The sequence below is a fragment of the Emydura macquarii genome, unplaced genomic scaffold, assembly GCF_026122565.2.
Source record: "Emydura macquarii macquarii isolate MOO-44397 ecotype Brisbane River unplaced genomic scaffold, CSIRO-AGI_Emac_v2 contig_2676, whole genome shotgun sequence".
In the NCBI taxonomy this organism is placed as follows: Eukaryota; Metazoa; Chordata; order Testudines; family Chelidae; genus Emydura; species Emydura macquarii.
In genome coordinates, this window is record NW_027132813.1 from 47,014,885 (window position 1) to 47,037,101 (window position 22,217).

Here is a 22,217-nt window from a genome sequence, read left to right on the forward strand (position 1 = left end):
GGCATCTCTGGACTCTGATTTGGCTGTGAAGGAGGAACACATATGACACTAACAAAATCTTGTTCTTTTTTCAGCTTCACATCATCCCTGGAGAATATGCATCCAAGCTCCAAGACAATAAACTCACATTCGTCTGTTAGCACCATTTTGTACATTTTCCTCATCTTCCTTCACAATGATGTCTCTTCTTTCTCTGGCCCTAAAACCAGCCATTACCTACTAATTAATAGAGCAAGAAAGTTATTTGTGGCTTTGCTATTCTTAAAGTTGGCTACTTAAATTCTACCTGTGTCTTTTATAACAGGGTATCAAACCAGCACCATTAAAAATAAAAATGTACCTCAGAATCTCATTTTAGTGAGATATTTGCTCTGCCTTGTACAATCAGAACAGGAAATACTACACATACCAAGATAAACTGAACTACTACTGGTATAAATGCAGTTTATATTTGCACCAACTGTGTAGTATCACCAAGAAAGCACCACAGAGGTCATGCATGCAGAATTTTCCCTTTGGTATATCTACCCTTTCCTTCAAATCTTTTGATGAGTGGGCATGAACACACACAAACACATACACACCCTTCTATCTCAAATTATAATGTAGCTGATCATTTTTTTAAAAATGAACAGTGAAGAGATGCGTGTCTCACTGAGGCTTTAATGTTGTCAGATGAGCACACCTCTTTCTGGATTTAGACAACAGAGGTTTTGACAAACCTGTCCAAGCTGTAAGGCAGGCTGCACATACACATTTTAATTAGCATTGATTATATGGAATAAAACCAAGAAGTGTGTTTGCGTCTTCCAGTACACAAAAGGAAAATAATGGTTTCAAGTAAGTCCAAAATGCTATTGAATCCGCAATTAATAAACCTCTCTCCTTTCTTGAAGATAGCAGAATGACCCGTGATGGTCTACATCTGTCAGAAACATGACAGCACTGCTGTGAAAAATTTGTCTCTTAGAAGACCTCTCAATGGTTGTAGGCGTGTCAGCAGTTACCATTTCTTCTTCGGATTTCCAACCATCAGCCGTCACACCTTACAATATTTCACCAAATACTTAACCAGAATTTCAATTTTAGATAACCGTCCAGTGGGAAGCTGCCTTTCCCTTTACTGTTGGGTGCTTCCACTCAATTACATAGCATACGTGTTTGAGAGCTTGGTATATAAAAGGTGACATGACCTGAGCTACTCCTACCCTTACAGAACAAGTTGTAAAGAAAAAGGATGATGTGAAGCAGAATGTAGAGCAAACACAATGAGTGAAGTGAGTAGCTATCTGCTACTCGTAGTTGGAAGCTAGTCTTTCAACGGAACCTAGGCTGAAATCCTGACCGCACTGATGTCAACAGTACAATTCCCAATGACTTCATTAAGGCTACAATTTCACCCCTGGTATATACCAATGACAATAGCAGCATACACATTCACCAGCAATTTGGGATACCAGATTTATGTGCATTGTAAACATGGCCACATTAAGTACAGCATAAAGGATGGCACAAATACACCCCTGGTGCCTATGATTTTTTTCCCTCCCCTATAGGTACTACTGTATTCAGCAAAGAGCAAATTAAGAGAACAGGAAGCCAGAAGGAAAAAAAAAGACAGGAAAAGGAGGCTCATCAGCTTCCAAATCTAAGAAAGCATCTTAGCTCAACAGATTAAAGATACCACACTGCAGAGCTAGAACTACCATTTTTCTGAGCCCAGACACATGTGCTTTCAAAGGCTCCTTTCTAATGGTTTAAACCAAGTGTTTTTTAATCAGTATATTTTATGCCTCCAGGTATCACCCATGAGCTACTTTCCCTTTGGGCATGTCTTCCTGCCCAGGGGTGGGTCCCTGATTCAAAAGATCAGGTCCCGACAGAGTGATTTTTATGGTGTGACTCATATAGAGCATTCATACTTTGGGTACACAACTGCAACTGCCATCAGGGGCCAGCAACCAAAGAAAACCAAATCCCTGAGGAAATGAGCCAATAATCATTTGTTATATTATTCTGGTTGGCCAGGCCCCCCATCCTTCTGTCTCGAAAATAACAAGCCCACTCTATGAGAAAAGCAGATGACTTGAAAAACAAAAATCACAAAGAGAATGCATTGGCCTGGTATTATTTCTTCAAACAGTTTCACTCATCACCACAAGATTATTGTATTTACAACAAAGAGAAGGATGAGAGAGAGAAACAATGTGAACTTTTCTCCATTTGAGCCTTACTTAAAAAAAACAAAACAAACAAACCTTCAATAATTAAACATCAAAAAATATCCTGCATAAGCAGAAAGTGCTCTTCCCCTAACAGAAATATTTTAAATAAAGAGACCTTTAGGATAGGTTTTGAAAACAAGCTTTACTTAGTTGTCATGAATTATTAACCAGACAAAATCTCTTTTGTTGCCCTTTATAGATATTTGATTTCCAAGTTTAAAAATCAAACTGACACTTACATCTCTTGTACAAATACCCAACCTTTTAAAAAAATGCTCTGGGCATTATAAATACATTTTTTCATGAATACAACAATTCTATAAATAGTCATTTTACAGAATTGCTTCAAGACATTGTTTTTACAGACAACAGTAGGAAACTGAAGGGAATGCCAGTATGCCAAATCTCTTAAAAATGGAATAAACTTGCCAATCAACTCTGGATCATTTTTTCCTCCAAAGTTAAGGACAAGCTTAATTGTTTTAAGGAACAACAACAAAAAAGGCCCTTTTGCAACTCCAAAGAATTATTTCCAAAGACTTGGGATCGAATGTGACTGAAAAGTAAATATAGGAATTAAAAAAAAGGTTCTGAAAGAACCGTAAACTGCTTATGGGATATGAATACAGTTAATGGTTGCTTTTCTCCTCAGGCAGCACCATGTTTCATAAAGTAAGTTCCAGCAGCTGGGGTGCAACAGCCTTGTATATTCTGAACCCAACAAAATCACCAACAGAAAATGAAACCTGAAACACTAAAGTACCCACACAATTTGATTATTTTAACATTTTCTTTCGTAACAGGAAACAAACACAAGATAAGGTTACTTTATAACAAAGTACTATTGCAATCCATCTCTAGGAACCAGAGGAACTATTTTCTTCATAATACTTTGACAGTGTTTTTCCACCACATCGCTGTGACAGCACACAGACAAGAGATCAAGGGCCTGATTCACCACTGCATTGCTCCACTTTCACCCAGGTGTAATGCCAGTGATACTGTGTGCTGGAAATATGAGTGATAGTGCTGTAAAATAGGAGAACTGCAGCAGACTCTCAGCCTTCCCAACAAGTGTACAGGAATGTTATTTAAAAAGAAAGTCTCCAACAAGGATTAGTAAAAACTTAGAAATTTAGGCCCACATCCTCAGTTGCAGCTGAGGAGCGCAGAGTAACTCAGCAGGTAGGGTTAAATAGGCAGCTTTAAACTCCTCCAACGCTCGGCCAACCACACACGAAGGATAAAATCCTTCTGACTTCAGTGTAGCCAAGATTTCACCCCAGATTGGTCCCCAGATGTAAACTGGAACAACTCTGCATTGTGCCAGTAGTTGCCAATGTCAAAAAGGGGCCACTAAGGCAGCTGAGGATTGCCAGTCAGTCATTCTCCTCCTCCCCAGTCACATACCCTGTGCAGCAGGTGCTGGGGAGGACCCATCATGCCTGCTCTACATCACAAAGGAGCTCTCAGAACTGTGGTGCTCCTTGCACACTGGCTATGCCAGAATCAGAGTGCAAAGCTGCCTGCTCGCACCCCTATCACACTAGCTGGCAAGCCTGAAATCATTATGAAAAGAAACGTTTCTTCTCTTACCTTATTCTGATCTGTCCAGTAAAAGAAAAATCCGTGTGGATCTGTTCTGAGAATAATTGGAGTCACAACCGCGGAATCCTACAAAAGAAAGGGTAAACAATATGAACATTAACCTTGCATTACACAGATGCTATAATGCTGTACACCTTATCTTCGTTCTTACCAAATAACACTCCTAAAAGCCACCCTGAAGGTCCCGATCATAGAATGTCACTTACACAGTTTAATGCCACGGCCCAAACCTCCATTTTTGTGTCATAGTGTATTTCTAAGTAGTTTAAATGTTTGCATGTTCTACATTCTGTATATGTGCAAGAGAGAATTTACCTGCCCAATAATGCAGTTACACATATTATATTACTGTAGGGCTCTTGTTAACTCTGTTTTCCATTTAAATACTTCCTATTTTTGTCTAGTATTCATCTATGTTGTTTTTATAACTATATTCATTTTTCTGAAAGCAGTTAAAAATCCAATGGTAAAGTCCTTACGTGGGATCATTTAAAATGTATTATATATATAAAAAATTATCCTGGAAGCAGATGTATATTTCTACTAAATAGTTACAGCTCATGTAAAAGCTTTGAAGCTCAGCCATTTCCAAGGCAACAATAAATAAGGCTGCATTCTGGCTCTGACCAAACCAAATTAAAATCAAATGTGCTGAACTTTAAATGTTTTGTGTGTGTGTGTTTTTTTTTTAAATCAAGTAAGTTGTAGTCTATGATATTACTCAACTTTCTTTTATTCCAAAAACAGATGCATTAAAGATAAAATTTTAAAAATCAGAAGGATAATGTTTATCTGTCTTAGATACTTATAGGACGCCTGTTACTGCAGTATCTGAGTATCTCACAATCTTTAAATGTGTTTATCTTCACAACACACCTACAATATAGGGCAGTGCTATTATCCCCATTTTGCAGGTGGAGAAACAAGGTACAAAGAGGTTAACTGACTTGCCCAAGGTCACAAAGTCTGTGGCAGAGCAGAGACTTGAACCCCAGTATCCCAATTCCTGTGCCCTCACCACTGGAGCATCTATCCTCTCTATAGAAATAGCTTTTAAAGACTGGAAATCCTATGTGGAACTGGAAAGGTACTAAATTTGCTGTGGCAAATACTACCTGAAGAAAAGTGGTCCAACGCTGACCATCCCAGCAAGAACCATTGGTGTTGAAGATAACCAGTGGCCAAGCCACCATGGACCACAGAATGGGAGCCAGATGGCAACCTGGTCCATGCCTTTCCACAGGGTACATGCACATGGTCTGCTTCCTACAGTGTTTACATGAGAGCACCAAGTGCAGTGGTGACAAACTGGTCATAGGAGTCAGGATAGGCCTCATTCAGATGTTTTCCTCAGGGATGAACTGCGCGTTAGGGTTGAAAGGTTTGGACTGTCATCACCATTTTTCCACAGGGGGTAAACTAGTGGTTTCCTCAGACAGCTGCCTGCCTGTAGCAGCTATGTCAGCTTGTCTCCCTTGGCATCCACCCTGTCAAGGACTTATTGCTCAGACAAGGCCGCTCTCCTCATGCAGTACCAGTTTATAATTTGTTCTCATTGGGCTTTGTGGGTCAGGACTTGAAGGCTTGTCTTTCTGATTCAGTCCTCACTGGGGCCACCACAATGAGAGAATGCAGTATGGGCACTGGCTCAACGGCATTTAACTTGCTTTCTGACTTAAATTCAGTTGGGTTTGGACATCCCTTTGCTGACTGGTCCCAGTCAGCCACTCAGCTTCACAACCAATTTCTCCTGTTCTTGTGTGACCGGATCAAGGGCAGTATGTATAAAACGTCATGTCCAATACATAATGGAAACAAAGGAGGTTGCTTGATTTGATTAAAACCATCAATTTAAAGTCTAGTCAGTTTAAAAAAAAAAAAAAGCAAGTAAAGTAGTTTCAAGCGCTACACTTTATCCATCATTTGTATTGCGGTGGTGCCAAAAAGCACCACCCAGGGATTGGAACCTCCACTGAGCTCGGCAGCGTGCTCACATAATAAAGAGACAGATTCCATCCCCCAAAACTTACAATCTGAACAAATGAGGAGGCAACAGGTGAAGACAAATTAGTGAAATAACCATAGTTGGTACAATAAGCAAAAAGTGATAATATGTCTCCCACTTAGCTACTGTCATGCCATTTACAGCCATCATAACAATGGTGAGATATCTGCCCTGAATATCCAAAACAGTTTTTTTGTGGTTTTAGTCTCTTTAAAAGAAAAACAAAAACAAAAAACAAATAAACAAACCTCTCCTCATTGCTGTGTGAAAGATGCATCCAAATAGCCAAATTTGACTAAAGGGAAATAATGAAACTGCTTGTCAAACGCACAAACAAACTCACCCTGGAAAAATATTTTCTCTAATCTCTTTCAGTTATCTTAACCTTAGCTGTCATATTGTATCAACAGTAGGTGGGGGGGGGAATTCAGAGACGTGTACAGTGTCCCTTTAAAGAAGCTTTCATCCTGGCATAAGATCATATACTTTATAGGACCAAACTCTATGTTTCCTGTGGATGCACAAGGAATGCAGGATCAAGCCCTTAATGAGAATTACCTGACAAACGTAGCTGACATGTGACGTTATCTGTTTTGGGGACATGCTTATTTATGGAGTATTTTATGTCAACTTTACAAATCACATAAGGCCAGATTCTAATACCCTTACAGGTGTTCAGCAGCACCTTACTGCACAAAACATATTAATTCAACAGACTACATGTAAAAGTATGAGAATCTGGCTCTTAGAAAAGTCTATGTCCTTGCCCTGAAAGTTTTACAGTTCAACTGTACATCACAAGATACCAACAGTTCAGATGTAAGATCAAGGGGAAACATTGAGGAAAAGAAGCTATGGAAAGGTGGACAGTAATAAGGAAAGGATCGCAAAACAAAAGCAAAAAAAAAAAAAAAAAAAAGTGCTGGCTAGCATTTTGTTAAATGAAAACCAGAAATTCTCTCTCTGAACACTAAAGCCATAGAACACAAGCAGTGGAATTTGTCTTGTTAGTTACTCTAGGGTAAGTGTCCTGAGGCAACTGTATTGACAGTCAACCTAAAAGAAAGCTTGATCCACCAAAAAATACTAGTAGTGCTGTGTTTAAGCAAAAGATATCATAAAAATCAAAAGGGTGGAGGGAGATTTAAAATATTTTGCTTTGATTCAGCAGTATACTTAGGCCTGGTCCACACTAGAGAGTTTTTGTCAACAAAACAGCGCTGGTGTACACACTGCTATCACGCCTCACTCCCGATCAAAAACTGCCCTGTTTTTTCGACAAAATAAAACCACCTCAACGAGAGTTGTTGGGCTTTTGTTGGCATAGCTAGGGTAATGCAATTTCAGGCCTGGTCTACACTGCCAGCAAAATTCAGCAGCAGTCAACGGGAGTTATGCAAGCTCCGCAGAGTAGCTTGCGTAACTCCTGTCCACTTCGTAACTTCTGTTTAGCACGCCATCCCCACTGCGCTGAGCTGATGGGAAATGTGTACCAATCGACACAGTGCTCCGCTTTTTGGGGAGGTGGTTTTATTAAATCGACTTCCAGTTTGATTGAGCGTGTTCTCACTGCTGCTCAGTCAAACCGGGGGAAGGAGAAAAAAAAAAAAAAGAAAAAAAAAAAGAAAAAAGCCAATCAATCTGACGGCGGCGAATTCCTGCTCCCAACTGTAGCAAGTGCGGGGCGGCTGGTTCCCAGCTCTGAGCCAGGATGCAGGCAGCTGCAGCCCACTCCTGGCTCCAAGTTGGGAAAGGGAGAAGTCCCCACGCAGCTGCCCTGGCTGAGATTGGGGAAGGAAGAAGTCCCTGCACAACTTCCCCGGCTCCCAGCTGGGACCGGAGGGGCAGCCCACAGGCAGCCCGGGAGCCTATAGGCTCTCAGCTCCCCACACTGCCCCATAGGTCGGTGGAAATGCTCCTGGTGAGGACGCACTCCACCAACCCAAGAAGAGCAATAGGGACATCAGCCACCATTGAAATTATAGCAGTGGCTGTAAGTCGACATCTCTTAGGTCAATCTATTTTTCTAGTCAAGACAAGGCCTGAGGCAAATTCTTAACTTTAAATTTCAGAAGAACTTGTGTCTGTGCTTAAGTATTTTGTTGAATAAGAACAGGCTTAAGAACGTCACTGAACTTAAGCCCACACTGAATTGTTTTCCTGAATTGGCGTTTTACCCAGTTACAAAAGGATCAAATGTGGTTGCTTGAATTAGATACAATGGAAAATAAGTCTTTGTAACACAAACCTAATGAAAAAGGGATTGAGTGGATATCAGTAGCCATAAATTACTATAAAAGTGTTCTGAAATCTGTGCCATTCAGAAAGAAATTATTCACATCACATAACTGCCTTTCTTCAGCCCACCTCCAGACATTTTCTGTGCAATCTGTACAGAAACTGACAGTACAGGAAAAGAGACTCAAGTCGCTCCTCTATGGGATGAGGCATACGCAACGTTTGGAGGGGGCGGTGGTTTTGGGAAAGACAGGCATAAAGAGATTATGTCTAAGATTAATCAATTTTGCTGGTTAATCATTCTAAATCAGCTGCTTAAATCCAAAAGCTGTTCGGATGTATCTGTTGGATGCTGATGACATACAGCTGTCAAAGTATGATTTTTCAAGTCACATGCTGTGGGCTGCCAGCTATACTCAGCAGACCCTATAGTGCCACAAAAAGAATTGTGGTAAAGCCTCCAACCCCCTTAAGGTGACAAAACGGAATTTGTACCAGGCTATGGATAAAGATGAATTCTACATAGTCTCTTTAATTAAAGCTTCTGAGTATAGTAGAAATTTTATTATAATATAAAAATCAAAACCTATGCTAATGCTGCAGACTTTTTATTTTTTTAAGTCAGGAAATGCAGGAGCAAGAGTTCCTACAAGAACACTATCTCGGCTCTATTACTAATATGTAATCATTCCTACTCTTGGCTTTTCTTGGGGGGGGGGGGGGGGGGGGGGAGGGATCAAAAGAAACATGAAAACTCCATATATATTTACTTACAAGAAAATGAGGAACCTAAATCAGTGAATCAAGAATTTGGTCAACCCCATGGTTCCAAATCATAATTGTCTGATTTAGAATATAATGTTTTATATATAATTGCTGTATTATATATACACACACAAGTAAGATTTTATTGTACACCACATTACTACAAGTCATCCCGAAGAGTATCTTCAAACCAGTTCATTCAGTTTCCTCCCCCACATAAGTGACCCACCTCCAAACCTCTCCAGATGGAGCTGCTTTCCAGCCACACGTACAAAGACAACAGATAACAAAACAGAGGAGACACAAAAGCACTTTAAGAGTATCTAAAATACAATTCCCTTCCTTCAAGATAAATAAGAGGTCCCTACAAAGGAAAAAACACCCATGGACAAACAAAAAGGGAGGGGGAGACTCATTTCTTCCCCACCCCAACTGAATCCAACAAACAAAAGAAAAGCCAGAGAATAAAGCAACAGAAGGAAAGAGGAGACTCAGTTGAGCATATCCTCAAACAAGTAAACAAAGAGGCTATTCTCAACACCCTCTCTCAGGGCCAGATTTCTAAAGAGCTCAACTCCCTTTTAGGCACCTGATTGTCAAAAAGGTACTCGAAGCCCAGCAGCTCCCACTGAGAACAATGGAGGTACCCCTTTTGGAAAGTCAAACACACTTAGGTAGCTAAATAAGAGGTTATTTTGAACATCTGGCCCTAAATAAACAAACAGAACAAGCAATACACCACATGCTGAAACATTCATGGAGATGTTCGGGATCAAGGTGCCAGATGGGGAAGAGAGATGATGAGGGTGGGGAAAAAAAAAAAAAAAAAAAGCAGAGAAAAGCATATCAGATCTGCAGTGTCTAGTCAACAAGTCCCTGTCACAAATGACTACAAATTGTTAACAGCTTCAAATACCACCTTTGGCTACTAATACCAAGCAGAGGTCCAGCTTCTTATGGAGTTCCTCTGCAAACTAATGCAATAACAAGATCAATAGCAGAGGTGACTGATCTGACAGACCCAGCACATACAACACCAAGAGGGATTAAAAAAAGAAAAACAAAAAAAAAGCCTACAACATTGATTTTTAATTTAAAACAGATTATTTTTATTTACATGTCGCTAGTTCTTTACTCTCTTCCAATTTTATAGCCTTGATTTGCTAAAACAGACATTTTGGACTTTTTTTGTTAAGTTGTTTCCTAATCGTTAGTGTAAGTTTCATATTTTGCATAGAGATATTTTTAAAAAGAAGTTTCACACTTAAAATGCTCTTCCATACCTCTGCTGTATTTGCAACCAACATCACCTCCTGATATACTGAATTTACACAAATCAAGAAAGATGAAATGCATCATCCAGACTACACCCCTCCATCAAGGTTTGCAGTTTGACATTAATCGGAAGTCATTTAGGACAGTGAGTCTCAACATTTTCAGACTACAGTACCCCTTTCAGGAGTCTGATTTGTCGTGTGTACCCCCAAGTTTCACCTCACTTAAAAACTACTACGTTCTTATAAAATCAGACATAAAAATACAAAAGGGTCACAGCACACAAGTACTGAAAAATTGCCTACTTTCTCATTTTTACCACATAATCATAAAATAACTCAACTGAAATATAAATATTGTACTTACATTTCAGTGTATAGTACATAAACAAGTCATTGTATGAAATTTTAGTCTGTACTGACTTCAGTAGTGCTTTTTATGTAGTCTGCTGTAAAACTAGAAAATATCTGGATGAGTTGATATACCCCCAGGAAGACCTCTGTGTACCCCAGGTGTATGTATACTCCTGATTGAGAACCAAGGACTTACCAGACTTGAAAATTTCCCCCTTAGAAGCATAACTTTAGGCTCTCATTTTGGAAAATTTTGGCCTGTGTTTATAAAAAAAGTTCACTGTAACTTTTAGTGTACTGAAAAAATTAAATAACTTTTCATTGTTCTAAAGAGATTGTATGCCTCTGAGGCACCATCGAGGACAGTGGGATGCCTATCCACCCTGCAGCATACTTTTGCCACTATTGCCCAATGTTGTGTGGACTCACTGAATGGCACAAACGATCCAATGTGAATTAATTCTGACAAAAACTTTTACTGGTGAAACCTCTGTGTTTTAGACACATCCCATGACAAAGGTTTTTAAGAAACGCAATTTTAGCCCCGATGCTACAAATGTGTATGGACAGCCTTAAGCACAAGTACAGCAGCCTGGCGATCCTGAGTAAAATCACACGCCTGTTCAAGAATCTGCAGGATCAGAGCCTGAATCTTCCAATATTTTGGTTTTTGCCTATAGCAGTTTTATAAGGGCTGGTCAACACAGACTTCACAGAAAGCTGGAGTGCGAATCTACTCCACGCTAACCTGCTGCGCTATTTGTTTGGACCCTGCTGACATCCCCACAGAGCACTAGATAAAAGCACTTTAACCAACTGTTAATGAACGTCAGCAGGATCTACAAGGACAGTAGCGTGCAGCAGGCTAGTTCGGACTAAATTAACACCCCAGCTTGCTGCAAACTAAACGTTTCTGTAGACAAGCCCTCAGATTCAACTAACGTTTGGCCCATGTATAGATTTTGTAGGGTGTGTTATGGGTGTGATTTTTTTTAAACTAAAGTAATTATACCAGCACAACCCCTAGAGTGGGTGCAGTTGTAGCAGTATAAAGGCGGCTTATACCAGTATAATAACAGAAATAAAGTATAGTGGTATAACCACATCCACACACTAGGAGGGCTGCACAGATTTAACTATACCAGTACAGTATAGTTAAAAACGGTGCAACTTTGTCATACAGACAAGACCTAGGCTACCACACCAGGAATGGCATTTAAAATATATATGTTTAAAAATAATCCCATTTAGTGCCTTATAAATTTTCATCTAAAGTTTGTCCTATTGCAACCTTCAAATTATTTTTAAAAGCCTCCACCTGATTTAAATAAATGATAGATACTTGGGGTTTGGTTTTGTTTTTTTTAAATCAGGTGATTTAAATTCCTCAACAATCTCAATGTTAATATTAGGTTTGAGATTTTAAAACCATAAAAGCCAGTTAAGGTTTTCACTAGCCTTTTAATTCTTCCTGGTTTGTATGTCGAGTCAGTTCTTCCTTCTGTTGAGGACAATGGCAAAATCATCATAACTTCAGTGGGAGAAGGAATGGGACCCTACAATAAGGGCTTTCATAACATGGGAAAAGAGGAGCTAGTATTTGGCAGAGTGTTTCTTTTTAAAAAAAACATACAGATGTGGAGAAACTGAGGGGAGGTAAAGAAATGGAAAAAAATCTACAATATTGAAGAGATGTGCTTTATTTATTTTTTTTAATTTATTTTTTTAAATTTAAGATCAAGTCGGATTTTCAAAGATGCTCCATCCGGGCCTCTCTCTGCTCCTGGGGAGTTAAGTTTCAGTGAGGATTTCAGTGGGAGGTGGGAACAGAGTTAGCCTAAAGATGGGATTATCATTGCCCTGTCTGTTTTTCTAGTAGGGGGTGTGATTCCCAGCTCAAGGAGATATACTTGCTCTAACTCAGACAGAGCTAGCACACTCAAAAAGAGAGAGCAGCTGTAGCAGTGCAAATGGCAGGAAGGACTAGCTGCCCTGAGTACATGCCTAGGGTCTCCAATGGGTATTTACGCGGGGCAGCCAGCCACGGGCATTGCCACAGCTACACTCTTATTTTAGTGTACTAGCTATGTTGAGCCAGCTGAGAGCTAGTGCAAGTAGGTCTCCTTGAGCCTGGAATCACCCCACCCAGTTCAAAGTGTAGACATGCCTTTCGTGTCACTTCATTTAAAAAAAAAAAATTGTTGAGGCTGGGGAAGAAGGGGTCAAAGCTGGGAGGCATGGGGGAGGGGAACAAGCAAAAGTGTCTATGATCACTACAGAACACTTCCCTTTATAGCTTGGAATAGAACCCAAGATTCCTGAGTCTTACCACGCTTCTGCTGTCAGCAAATAACTGTAAAATGGGAATAACATCCCCACCATGCAGAGGTGTTGTGAACTTTAATTCATGAATGTTTGTGAAGCACTCAGATATGATAGGGATGAGTGCCACAGAAAAGCCCATGAAGAAATGAATAATTCTGTCTTCAGCGCAGGGTTTGAATAATATGCAGTAAATAAGCCCTGGTGCCATCCATTGAACAATGAGGAGAAAATAAGTCAGCACCATCCATCCTGTGCAATGAATGAGCCAGGAATCCTGTAGAAAAATAGTATGTGATCTTATAATTAAAGACTGAATCATAACGCATACACACAAGAGACCAAATTAATGTTAATTCTGGCATTTTCTATCTTCTGAATGCTTGATTTTGCAACCTTAAAAATGCTCTTTTAAAGTAGTTTGAGTGTAGTAACAAAAATACATTTTTTTAAAAAAAAATTAAAAAGCCAAGTTTCACGTAGAAAATAGAGAAGGTCTAAACTTCTTTAACTAGACCTTTTTTCAATCAAATAAAAAATAAATTAAAAAAACCTTTTTCTCTAACAGCAATTTATTGCATAAAAATGTCAACATTATCAAAACTTTTATCAAAGCTTTTCATTAAAAAACAACCTTGTTTCAGTAAATAAAATATTTTAAAATGGTCACTGAAATTTTTTAATCTAACAAAAAGCCAGTTTTTGGTGGCTGATACATTTCGATAGCAGAATATGTCTCCATTTTTATTTTTAACTCTAAAAGAAAGCATTTTTACAAAATGTATATAATGATAAATCAAATCATGCTGACACATTTTTATTTACCAGATTTTAAAATGGTAAGGATTTCTGTCCTTTAATCATGATTTTGCATAGCTGTTCCAAGGATAGTCTAGTGGTTAGGGCACTAGCGTGTGACTTATAAGAGATAATGTCAAGTCCTTGCTCCACCACAAACTTCCTGCATGACATTGGGCAATTCACTTAGCTGGTCTGTGTCCCAGTTCCACTCTGTAAAGAGTGTAAAATAGCACTTCCTTACCTCACACAGGTGTTGTGAGAATATATATATATATGAGATTGTGAACTAGTCAGATATTAAGGTAGTAGAGGCTATTTTATACACACACACACACACACACACACACACACACACACACACTTTTCATATCCTTTTGGGGTAAAAGGCCCTCATTTTACAAGATGACGTTGGGACCAAATCTCTGTCCCACAAAAGTCAATGAAAGCTTTCCAATGGAGTTCAATAAGATCAGAATTTATCCTGTGATTAAATATTAGCGGACTGAAAATTTGAAATATGATTTTTTAAATTTAGTTCCCGATTACCTTCTTGTGTTGCAAGACAACTGCTATACTACATTTTCCATTAATTTAGAAAAAGTGTATCCTTCTCTAGTTGATTTTTGTTCATTACATTGGTCCTATCATTGCAGATTAAATATAATGAAAGAAAAATAACACAAACTGAACATGTTGGACTCAAAAAATCTCCAAATCCAGACTGGCTGGAAAAAGAAAGTCATTCAGTTGAGTATATTTTTCTTCTTTTTTTAGAAAAGGAACAGCCCAATCCCTGAATATATCTAAGAGCAGACCAATACTGGTTCATTTCTGATGGTCTCAGAAATATCCAGTAATGACAGATGGACAGAATAAAATATATATATATATATATAAATAAAAGCCGAAATAAAACAAGTTACATGACAGCCAACAATTTAAACCATATCTGAAAATTTCTTCAAGGGAGAAATACATTCTCAGGCACGTATTCACAACTAGTTTGTTTTACTTATTTCTATTTATCCATAATGATAATACTTGATACACATTTATTTGGACTTTTATAAAGGATAATAAACACATCCAATGTGTTTGATAATCTTCTTTAAAAGATTCTAAATAAACAAACAGGCCCATGAATTCTCCCAGATCAAAATCACCCATCAAAGTGCAAAATCATTTTATAAAAGCAAGTAAGGAGAGCCTAGCAGATGGATCTGCTGAGTTATACTGCAGTACTCTGGGTTCAATTCCTGATTTAGCTATGAACTTCCTGGGTAAGCCTGGGGAGGTCACTTAATCTGTCTGCACCTCAGTTCCTCACCTGTAAAACGGCAATAACGTTTCCCTACCTCGCAGGGATACTGTGAGAATAAAAGTCATTACTGATTTTGAGGGGTGTGTGATGCGTACTGTAAGGAGAGCCATAAGCAGATGGGGTGAATATCAAGATCCTATTTTACTGGTGGGGATGTAGAGGCAGAGAGTGGTTAAGTGACTTTCCCATGGTCATGCAGCAAGGAAATGGCAGAGCCCAGGGCCAAGATTTTTAAGTGTGACTAGTGATTTTGCATTCCCCACCTGAGACATATTGAAGACCCTAATTTTCAAGGATGAGCACTCAGGCCTTCCTGAAGAGAAGGCCCCTTTAAGGTGTCTCAATTTGGGCACCCAAAATTCACTAGTCACCCTGGACTATTTTGCCCCAAGTCTCCTGCCTTCTTCTCCGGTGCCCTAGCCACTGGACGATGTTGTGTATGTAAGAGTTCAATTCTGATCACCGTGAAAACTGGGTTCCAGTTTTGTAGTCAGAAAGTCACACAATTTAGGGGGCATTGCTGGTAAATATAATCTATCCATTACTTACAGAATACACTTGGAAGTGAAAGTAAACAGCGTAAGTGGCGGCAAAGATCGGTCAAAGCCTTTATGTAAAGTACATATTAACACTAGGGAAAGTAAGAAAATCTTTAAGTGAGGGTTGAAAACAAACACACTTTTCCACATATCCTATTAACCTGCCTGGCATGCCGATTACTGCCATTAGAAAATATGAGTTAAACTGTGCCCTGGCTCTGGAGTGGGTTGTTACCTTAGCCACATCTGCCCTGTTCCCGCTTGGGGCCACGCAGCAGAAATCATTACACACGAAGTCGGGGCAGATCTCTACCTCTACCAACCATGAGAAAAACTCCTTTATACTCAAGTTTCATTAACTCACCCAACTATTAATATCTACCTTTACTATGCCCCCCCCCACACACAGTATCCCTAAATGAAGCAGACTTTGAAGAGCCTTCTGATGTCATTTTTCAGTGAACGTAGATCTTTTGAAGATTACTTTAAAACGCTTCAGCAAAGAACTACTAAAACCTTGAGTTTGATTTACAGTCCAGTGTAAATTCCGTTTTTAAGCCTTCTTTTCCTGAAACGGTAACTATGACACCAGGAACAAGGGACACACCAATGTGTCTTCAGCACTGGCAGTCAAACCAGTACTTGAACAACCCAGACTTCTTTCCCCGCTACAAAAGGCTAATATTTTCAGAAATGACCAGTGATTCTGGTCACCTAGATTTTTGAAAGCCGAACTTGAGACATGTTAAAAGATCCCAATTTCAGACGGCAGGCCCCTTTAATGAGTCTCAAGCCAAAAAAAATCCTTAAATGGGGAAGTGGATGGCTCAGGGGATATTATAGTCACCTACAGTCCTGATGTATGAGAACTCCACTTGTCTGGCAAGACAGAAGTGTATTCTCTTTTATTTAAATAAGATTTTAATGGATTTCAACATCAAGAAAGGAAATCCCCTGCAGAACACATAGAATTTCCAGGCTCTAGGACTGTGTAGCTTACACAGATCTAAACTTAGCCTAAATTGACAGAAGATTATTACTGCTCAGAGCACAGTCCAATGAAGTCCATTACAGTCTTTCAATTGAGATCACCTACACACTTCACACAGACACAGGATCAGGCCTTACACGAGGCATGTACTGTAGCTGATCTATTTGTACTTATGAGTAGATGAGGGTTCACATCACAAATTTACCACTACATGTGTTGTGCTTCTTAGCTGTCTCAGCAAAGTTACTAAATGGACACAAAGTAAACTACTATCTGTAAACCTATAAATGGCTCCTGCAGGTCAGTTTTCAAGCACACTGCTGGGCCAGTTTAAAAGTCTGCATTTCTCCTGCTTCTGACAGCAATCCAGCATCATTCAATCTCAATCCAGCATCATTCAAAGAAGTATTACATTAATTCTTTAAGAGCTATTACTCTTTATCAAACACACTGTGTGACTGTTATAGCCAGTAAGTGCTACTCTGGGTAAAATCTTTTCAGCACTCCCATTTAAAGAAAGCTATTTTCAATGGCTTATAATTCATCTTGAAAATTTTGCTCTGGGCTGAAACTTGGTACAAATCATAAGGTTTCACTGAGGAAAAGCCTTTGTTTTATGAGATGTGAAAAGAAGTCAATATGGCCATTTTTATATTAGAGAAATAAAACTGAAGGAAAATGCACTGTATGGAAAAGCGTACATAGGGGAAAATGCTGTCTTGACAAAGGAGTGGATCACAGCTTTTCCAACTCAGTTGTACCAAACTCAAGAAGTTTTCAGGTGCTTTGGGGGGCCAAAATAACACAAGCTGAAATTCCAGGACCAAGTTCTGGTGACTTCTGAATTCAGTGGGAGCTATGAACTTGGCTCTGCCTACAAACAGGACTAGTATTTGTGTATGGGAGGAGGAAGGGAGTAAAAGAGAAGAATAGTTAATTATTTGTTTAGGAAGACAGATTTTCAAAAGCACCAAAGGGATTTAGGCACACAAGTTCCATTGAGAGCCAAAGGGGCTTGTGCTCCTAAACCCTTTAAGCACCTTTGAAAATCACCTCCTATAAAATAATTCCTCCCCCCACCCAACAAATATTTCATAAGGAACTTGAGTAGATGAGCTTAGCTACTCTGCACAACCACTATGTTTAGATAATCGATCCAAGTAGTTGTAATGGTCTATTCTGTTTTAATGTCTGTTTTGAAACATATCGTCATTCATGCATTTGCATGAAATACCCCAAACTACAGAGTGCCAAAGTAAGACCACTTCCATGAAAATATTTTTTCCTGGAATGATTACCTTCCTGGAACAAAGCATCGTGGGTAAAAAATATTAAAGAAAAAAACCTCTCTCTCTCTCTCACATACACACACACACTAAGTAAATTGTGATTAGATAAATCAAGAAATTTAAAGCTAAAAACTGGCTTTAGTTCACAATGTTATGCCCATGGCAGGTATCTCAATGGCAGATAATCTGAGCCCCAATCCTACATGCATATACATTTAAGAGAACCCTCCTCATCCAGAGAGCCCCCCACTGATAAAAAATGGGGCTGGAGATCCATTCTTGCATATGAGGTTGTAGGATCAGGGGGCCCAGATATAACAGGGAATCAATGACCATTAGTCTTGATTTAGGATTTACATCTTTGCCAGATTTTTCTCACAAACTTAACATTCACTACTGTCGTGGTTTCATTTAGACTAAATAATATTAAATAAAAACACCGAGTAAGTTAGTTATATAGGAAAACTCCATTTTCATGGAGTGCATCTGTTCACCTATAAGACATTTCTGAATACTGACTAATGCTTCAGTAATAGCCTTCACAAATAAAAACAAAGGACCAAATTCTCTGCAGACTCAACTCCATTAGCTTGTATTATCTGCAGATAATTTAGTCCTAACTTTTGAGGTAACGATATCCGGGGCACATTACAAAGAATTGTGTTCTTGTCACAGTTAAATGTCAGAGGGACAGGAAAAATATTAAACATGGATTTTGTATTCTGTTTAACTGCTTGGATTCTTCATCTATAGAGCGTAAATCACTGTTAACTTGCCCTCAGCATATATGTTGTTTGTGAATTTGCTGGAAAGATTGCTTACCAAAAAAATCATAATACTAATGCTGAGACTGTACTGTGATCTACACTATGGCAAATCTGAGCAGTGAGAACTCACAGGCATCAGCTCAACCCGAATAGCAAGTTAATCATTCATTTTAGACCCAAATCTACATCTGGCACTATGCAACCCTGATGTTCTCACTGTGTATTACAGTAAATTATTGGCACAGTCACGAAACGGAGTTTATAGGAAACCCTTAATAAATAAATCCAACATTGCTTCAAGACTTCCCTCCCAAGTTTTTGGTGTTGCATTCCTCACTGCACGTGTTTGTCACACATTTATGAAGGTCAGAGTCAGATATTTGGTCTCTTGATAGGTTGAGAGCAATGGTAATGTGATACTGTGCAACAGAACTGGAACGGTAAACTGCACTCTCTCTCTGCTATCCCACTAGCTGTTCATGTGCATGTCTCTAGAGAAGTAAACTTTACATCAAGAATATTTTTTTGAGAGTTGAACTAATATAAAAGGAGATCTCGAAAACAAATTCTTCTCAATGACTCTCTTGCCATTCAAGAGGTGCAGCATATGTCTTCTCCTTTATGTCCAATCAATATATTTTCATCTCCCAAACATACTTCAGCACTAACCCTGGTGGGTTGTCCATTTCTCTAGCTGTCTGTGGAGGGAGGGGACACGATGTTTTCCCACAGGAGCAACCACTGAGTGACGGGATTTGCAAGGAACCTGTCCCCTCTGTTTCCTTTCACCCTGTGCTATATCCTCATCACTCATAACTGGTGGCCCAGCGGGGGAGAAAGAGGGTGAGGAGAATGCTATCCACCCAGCCTCTGAAGAATTCCCTAGCACAGCCTACAGGGAGAGAAAGAAGTCCCAGCTGCTAATCCTCTACCTTGAAGGTGGCAGCATAGAGCTACCCCTCCCCCACACAAGGTAGCAACTCCGAGATGAAGAGATAGAAGATGCATCAGAGGTTTCAGGGTGCAAAGGAGGCTCCCTGTGAGTGATAATTTGTATTGAAGGGTATGTGTGTTTGTGTCTGATGTTGCAGAAACAAAATGCATGAGAGATTTGGGGAAATCAGAGAAGATGAGTGTGTATGAGAGAGGGGGTCTGGTGGGGAGACTTGAATTCTTGTAGATTTTGGGAGGAGTCAAAGACTGTGAAAGATGTTTACAGGGGAAGGAAGGTGAGTGGGGACATATGATGTCCTGCATTTAGGGGATGCAAGGATGTGTATGCACAGGTCATGTGACAGAGGGTGGAGGACAAGGTGGGTGAGGGATCTTTTATTGGACCAACTTCTGCTGGTGAAAGAGACAGGCTTTCAACCTACACAGAGGTCTTCAGGTCAGAAGATAGAGGGGGAAGAGCAGATAAAGAGAGTGAGGATGGAGAAGACAGAAGAATGCAGCCAGAGGCTGAGGAAGTAGTCGTTATGGAGGGCGAGAACACAGGGAAGGAAAGTGAAAGGAGATAGAAGTACAGAGAACACACTTTATATTACAATACATTATAATGCAGGTGAATACAGGGTGAAATGGAGGGCGCATAACATAACCAAGAGACGCACACAGAGGGGGAAAGAGACCAGTGAATGAAGTGAAATGGAAAGAACAGATGCAAGGGAAACAAAGTAAGTTCTGAAGACTTTTAGTACTTAACGAGACAAATTTTAGATGTCAAAGCGTTACAACAAACAACACGTGTGAAGACGCGCACGCTGATGTGCAGGGCACGCTAAAGCGAACAGGGGCGAGAATCCACGCACTAGCCACCTGCTCTCCCTCGCTCCGCTTTCCCCTCCCAGCGGGCAGAATCGCCCCTCCCACCTCCGCAACTTTTTAACATGTGCCTGCACCTGCCCGGCTGCCTGGACCACCACCCCCCGGGCCCACCCCCTGCAAACAAGGCAAAGGCACCGGTCGGCGCACACCCGCCGCTCCGCAGCCAGCAGCCACATGTGCGTTCCCTCTGGGGAGGAACCATCCCCCCCACCCCCAAATTTAAATGCCACCCATTGCAAGGTTGCGGGCCCCTCTGCGCTTTACAGCGAGACGAGGGCGCGGGCAGCCGGCCACGTTCCCCTTCGCACCCCCCCCTTTTCCCTCCCTCCCCCCCCAACCAACCCGAGGGGCGGCAACCTTGGGGCGCGCCCGGAGGCTGGAGGTCACGTCCTGGAAGAAGCGATGGGGTGCGGGAGCCGACTTACATCGTCCCACTTGACGAATTTGGTGCCTTTCCTCAGCAGCTCGGAGACGCAGACGGGTTTGAGCTGCAGCGCGTGGACGCCTGGCTGTGCCCCGGCCATGGGCAGCGGGGGGGGCGGCGCGGGCGGGCAGGAGCCCGGGGCTGGAGAGCGGCGGCTGCGGGGCTGGAGAGCGGCGGCGGCGGTGGCTGGGGAGGAGGGAGAGTCACCGGCGCGCGAGGAGGCAGCTGGCGCGGCCGCCGGCGGAGAGAGCCATGCAGCGGCGGCGGCGGCGGCCCATCCTATATACACGCGCTGCAGTGCCCGCCGCGATCGCGCTGCCCGCCTCGCCTCGCCTCCGCCAGTCCCCAGCTGACTCGGCCCCCAACTTTCCTCCGCGCCGCTGGCTCACCTCACCCGGCCGGGGCCAGCGGGGCGGCAGCGGCACCTAGCGGCGCGAGCGGGCCGGTGCCGCTCCCTCGGGCGCAGCGCGTGGGGCGGGGCGGGTGAGAGAGGAGGGGGCGGGCGAAGGGGAGGGAAAGCGGGGGGGGGGGACTTGCTTTGCATCCCCATGGCGAGGCGAAGTTAGGGACAGGCGGTATCTAGGAGGAGGGGAGGAGCTGGGCTCCTGCTGGATGCTGGGTTGGCATGGTGGAAGCTTTTTCTACCCCCCCCCCCCCCCAATCTTTCCCTGCTGCTCCACGGTATTTCATGGCGCCGGTCAGAGCACTCAGCTGGGGGCAGGGGCCATCCTGCAGAGCAGGCGACGAAGGCTTAATTCTGCATCGCACGAAGTGTGAAATCCTGGCTTCGCTGACGGGGACGGGAAAACGCCTCCCCCCTCCCCCGACCTGGGCTTCACCCAGAGGCAAGATACCCAACCCTCCTACCAAGGGACGGGGCTTGCTTCACCCAGTGGTCCAGCTGGTAGCACATCACATGCACGAGACACCCTACATGGCAGCAGCAGTGATGGAAAAGAGTCTGTTCTGACCCAAACGCCTGGGGTTGGTTATTTGGGTGTGTGTGGTGGGTTTGTTTTTGTTCCTCCCCCCCGACCCCCCAAAAAAATGCTGTGTGACTTTATATCATGAACAAAAACATAAGGGAAAAGATTATGTCCCTCACAACAAGGCTGGTCCTCTAACTTTCCTACACCTGGCCTTTATTTCCTTGAAATATAGGTGCTCACCATGCCTAGCCACAGGTTCTGTTTCCTGCTCTGCCACTAGCCTGCTGCATGCCTTTGGGCAAGTCATTGCACAGCCCTCTGCCTCACTTTCCTCATCTGTACAAAGGGGATAATGATACTGACTTCCTGAGTGAAGCACTTTGGCTGAAAAGTGCTGTATAAGAGATAAGGATTATTATTATTATTATTATGTTATTATTATAAGCATTCCTCTTATTGCCTAAATTACTGTAACAAATTATGTGAGAACCCAGGGGTAAAGTTGTATCACACTTGCTATTCAGATACAGTGTGACAT

The 22,217-nt window shown here is 41.5% G+C and overlaps 1 protein-coding gene across 5 annotated transcripts in view; it reads right to left on the reverse strand.

Annotated features, from left to right (window-relative positions):
- PLCB1 (phospholipase C beta 1) overlaps positions 1–21,136 on the reverse strand; it is a 642,689-nt gene extending 621,553 nt beyond the window's left edge. For 4 of the 5 annotated variants that reach the window (XM_067565312.1, XM_067565313.1, XM_067565314.1 and 1 more), the window contains exons 1-2: positions 20,752–21,136; positions 3,822–3,899 (exon numbers count right to left, since the gene is read on the reverse strand). In XM_067565312.1, the coding sequence (XP_067421413.1) occupies positions 3,822–3,899; positions 20,752–20,850 (177 nt within the window). In that variant the 5' untranslated portion in view covers positions 20,851–21,136. The remainder of the gene's footprint in view (positions 1–3,821; positions 3,900–20,751) is intronic. The other variant, XR_010923029.1, reaches the window with a different exon arrangement.
- Between the last annotated feature and the right edge of the window lie 1,081 nt (positions 21,137–22,217).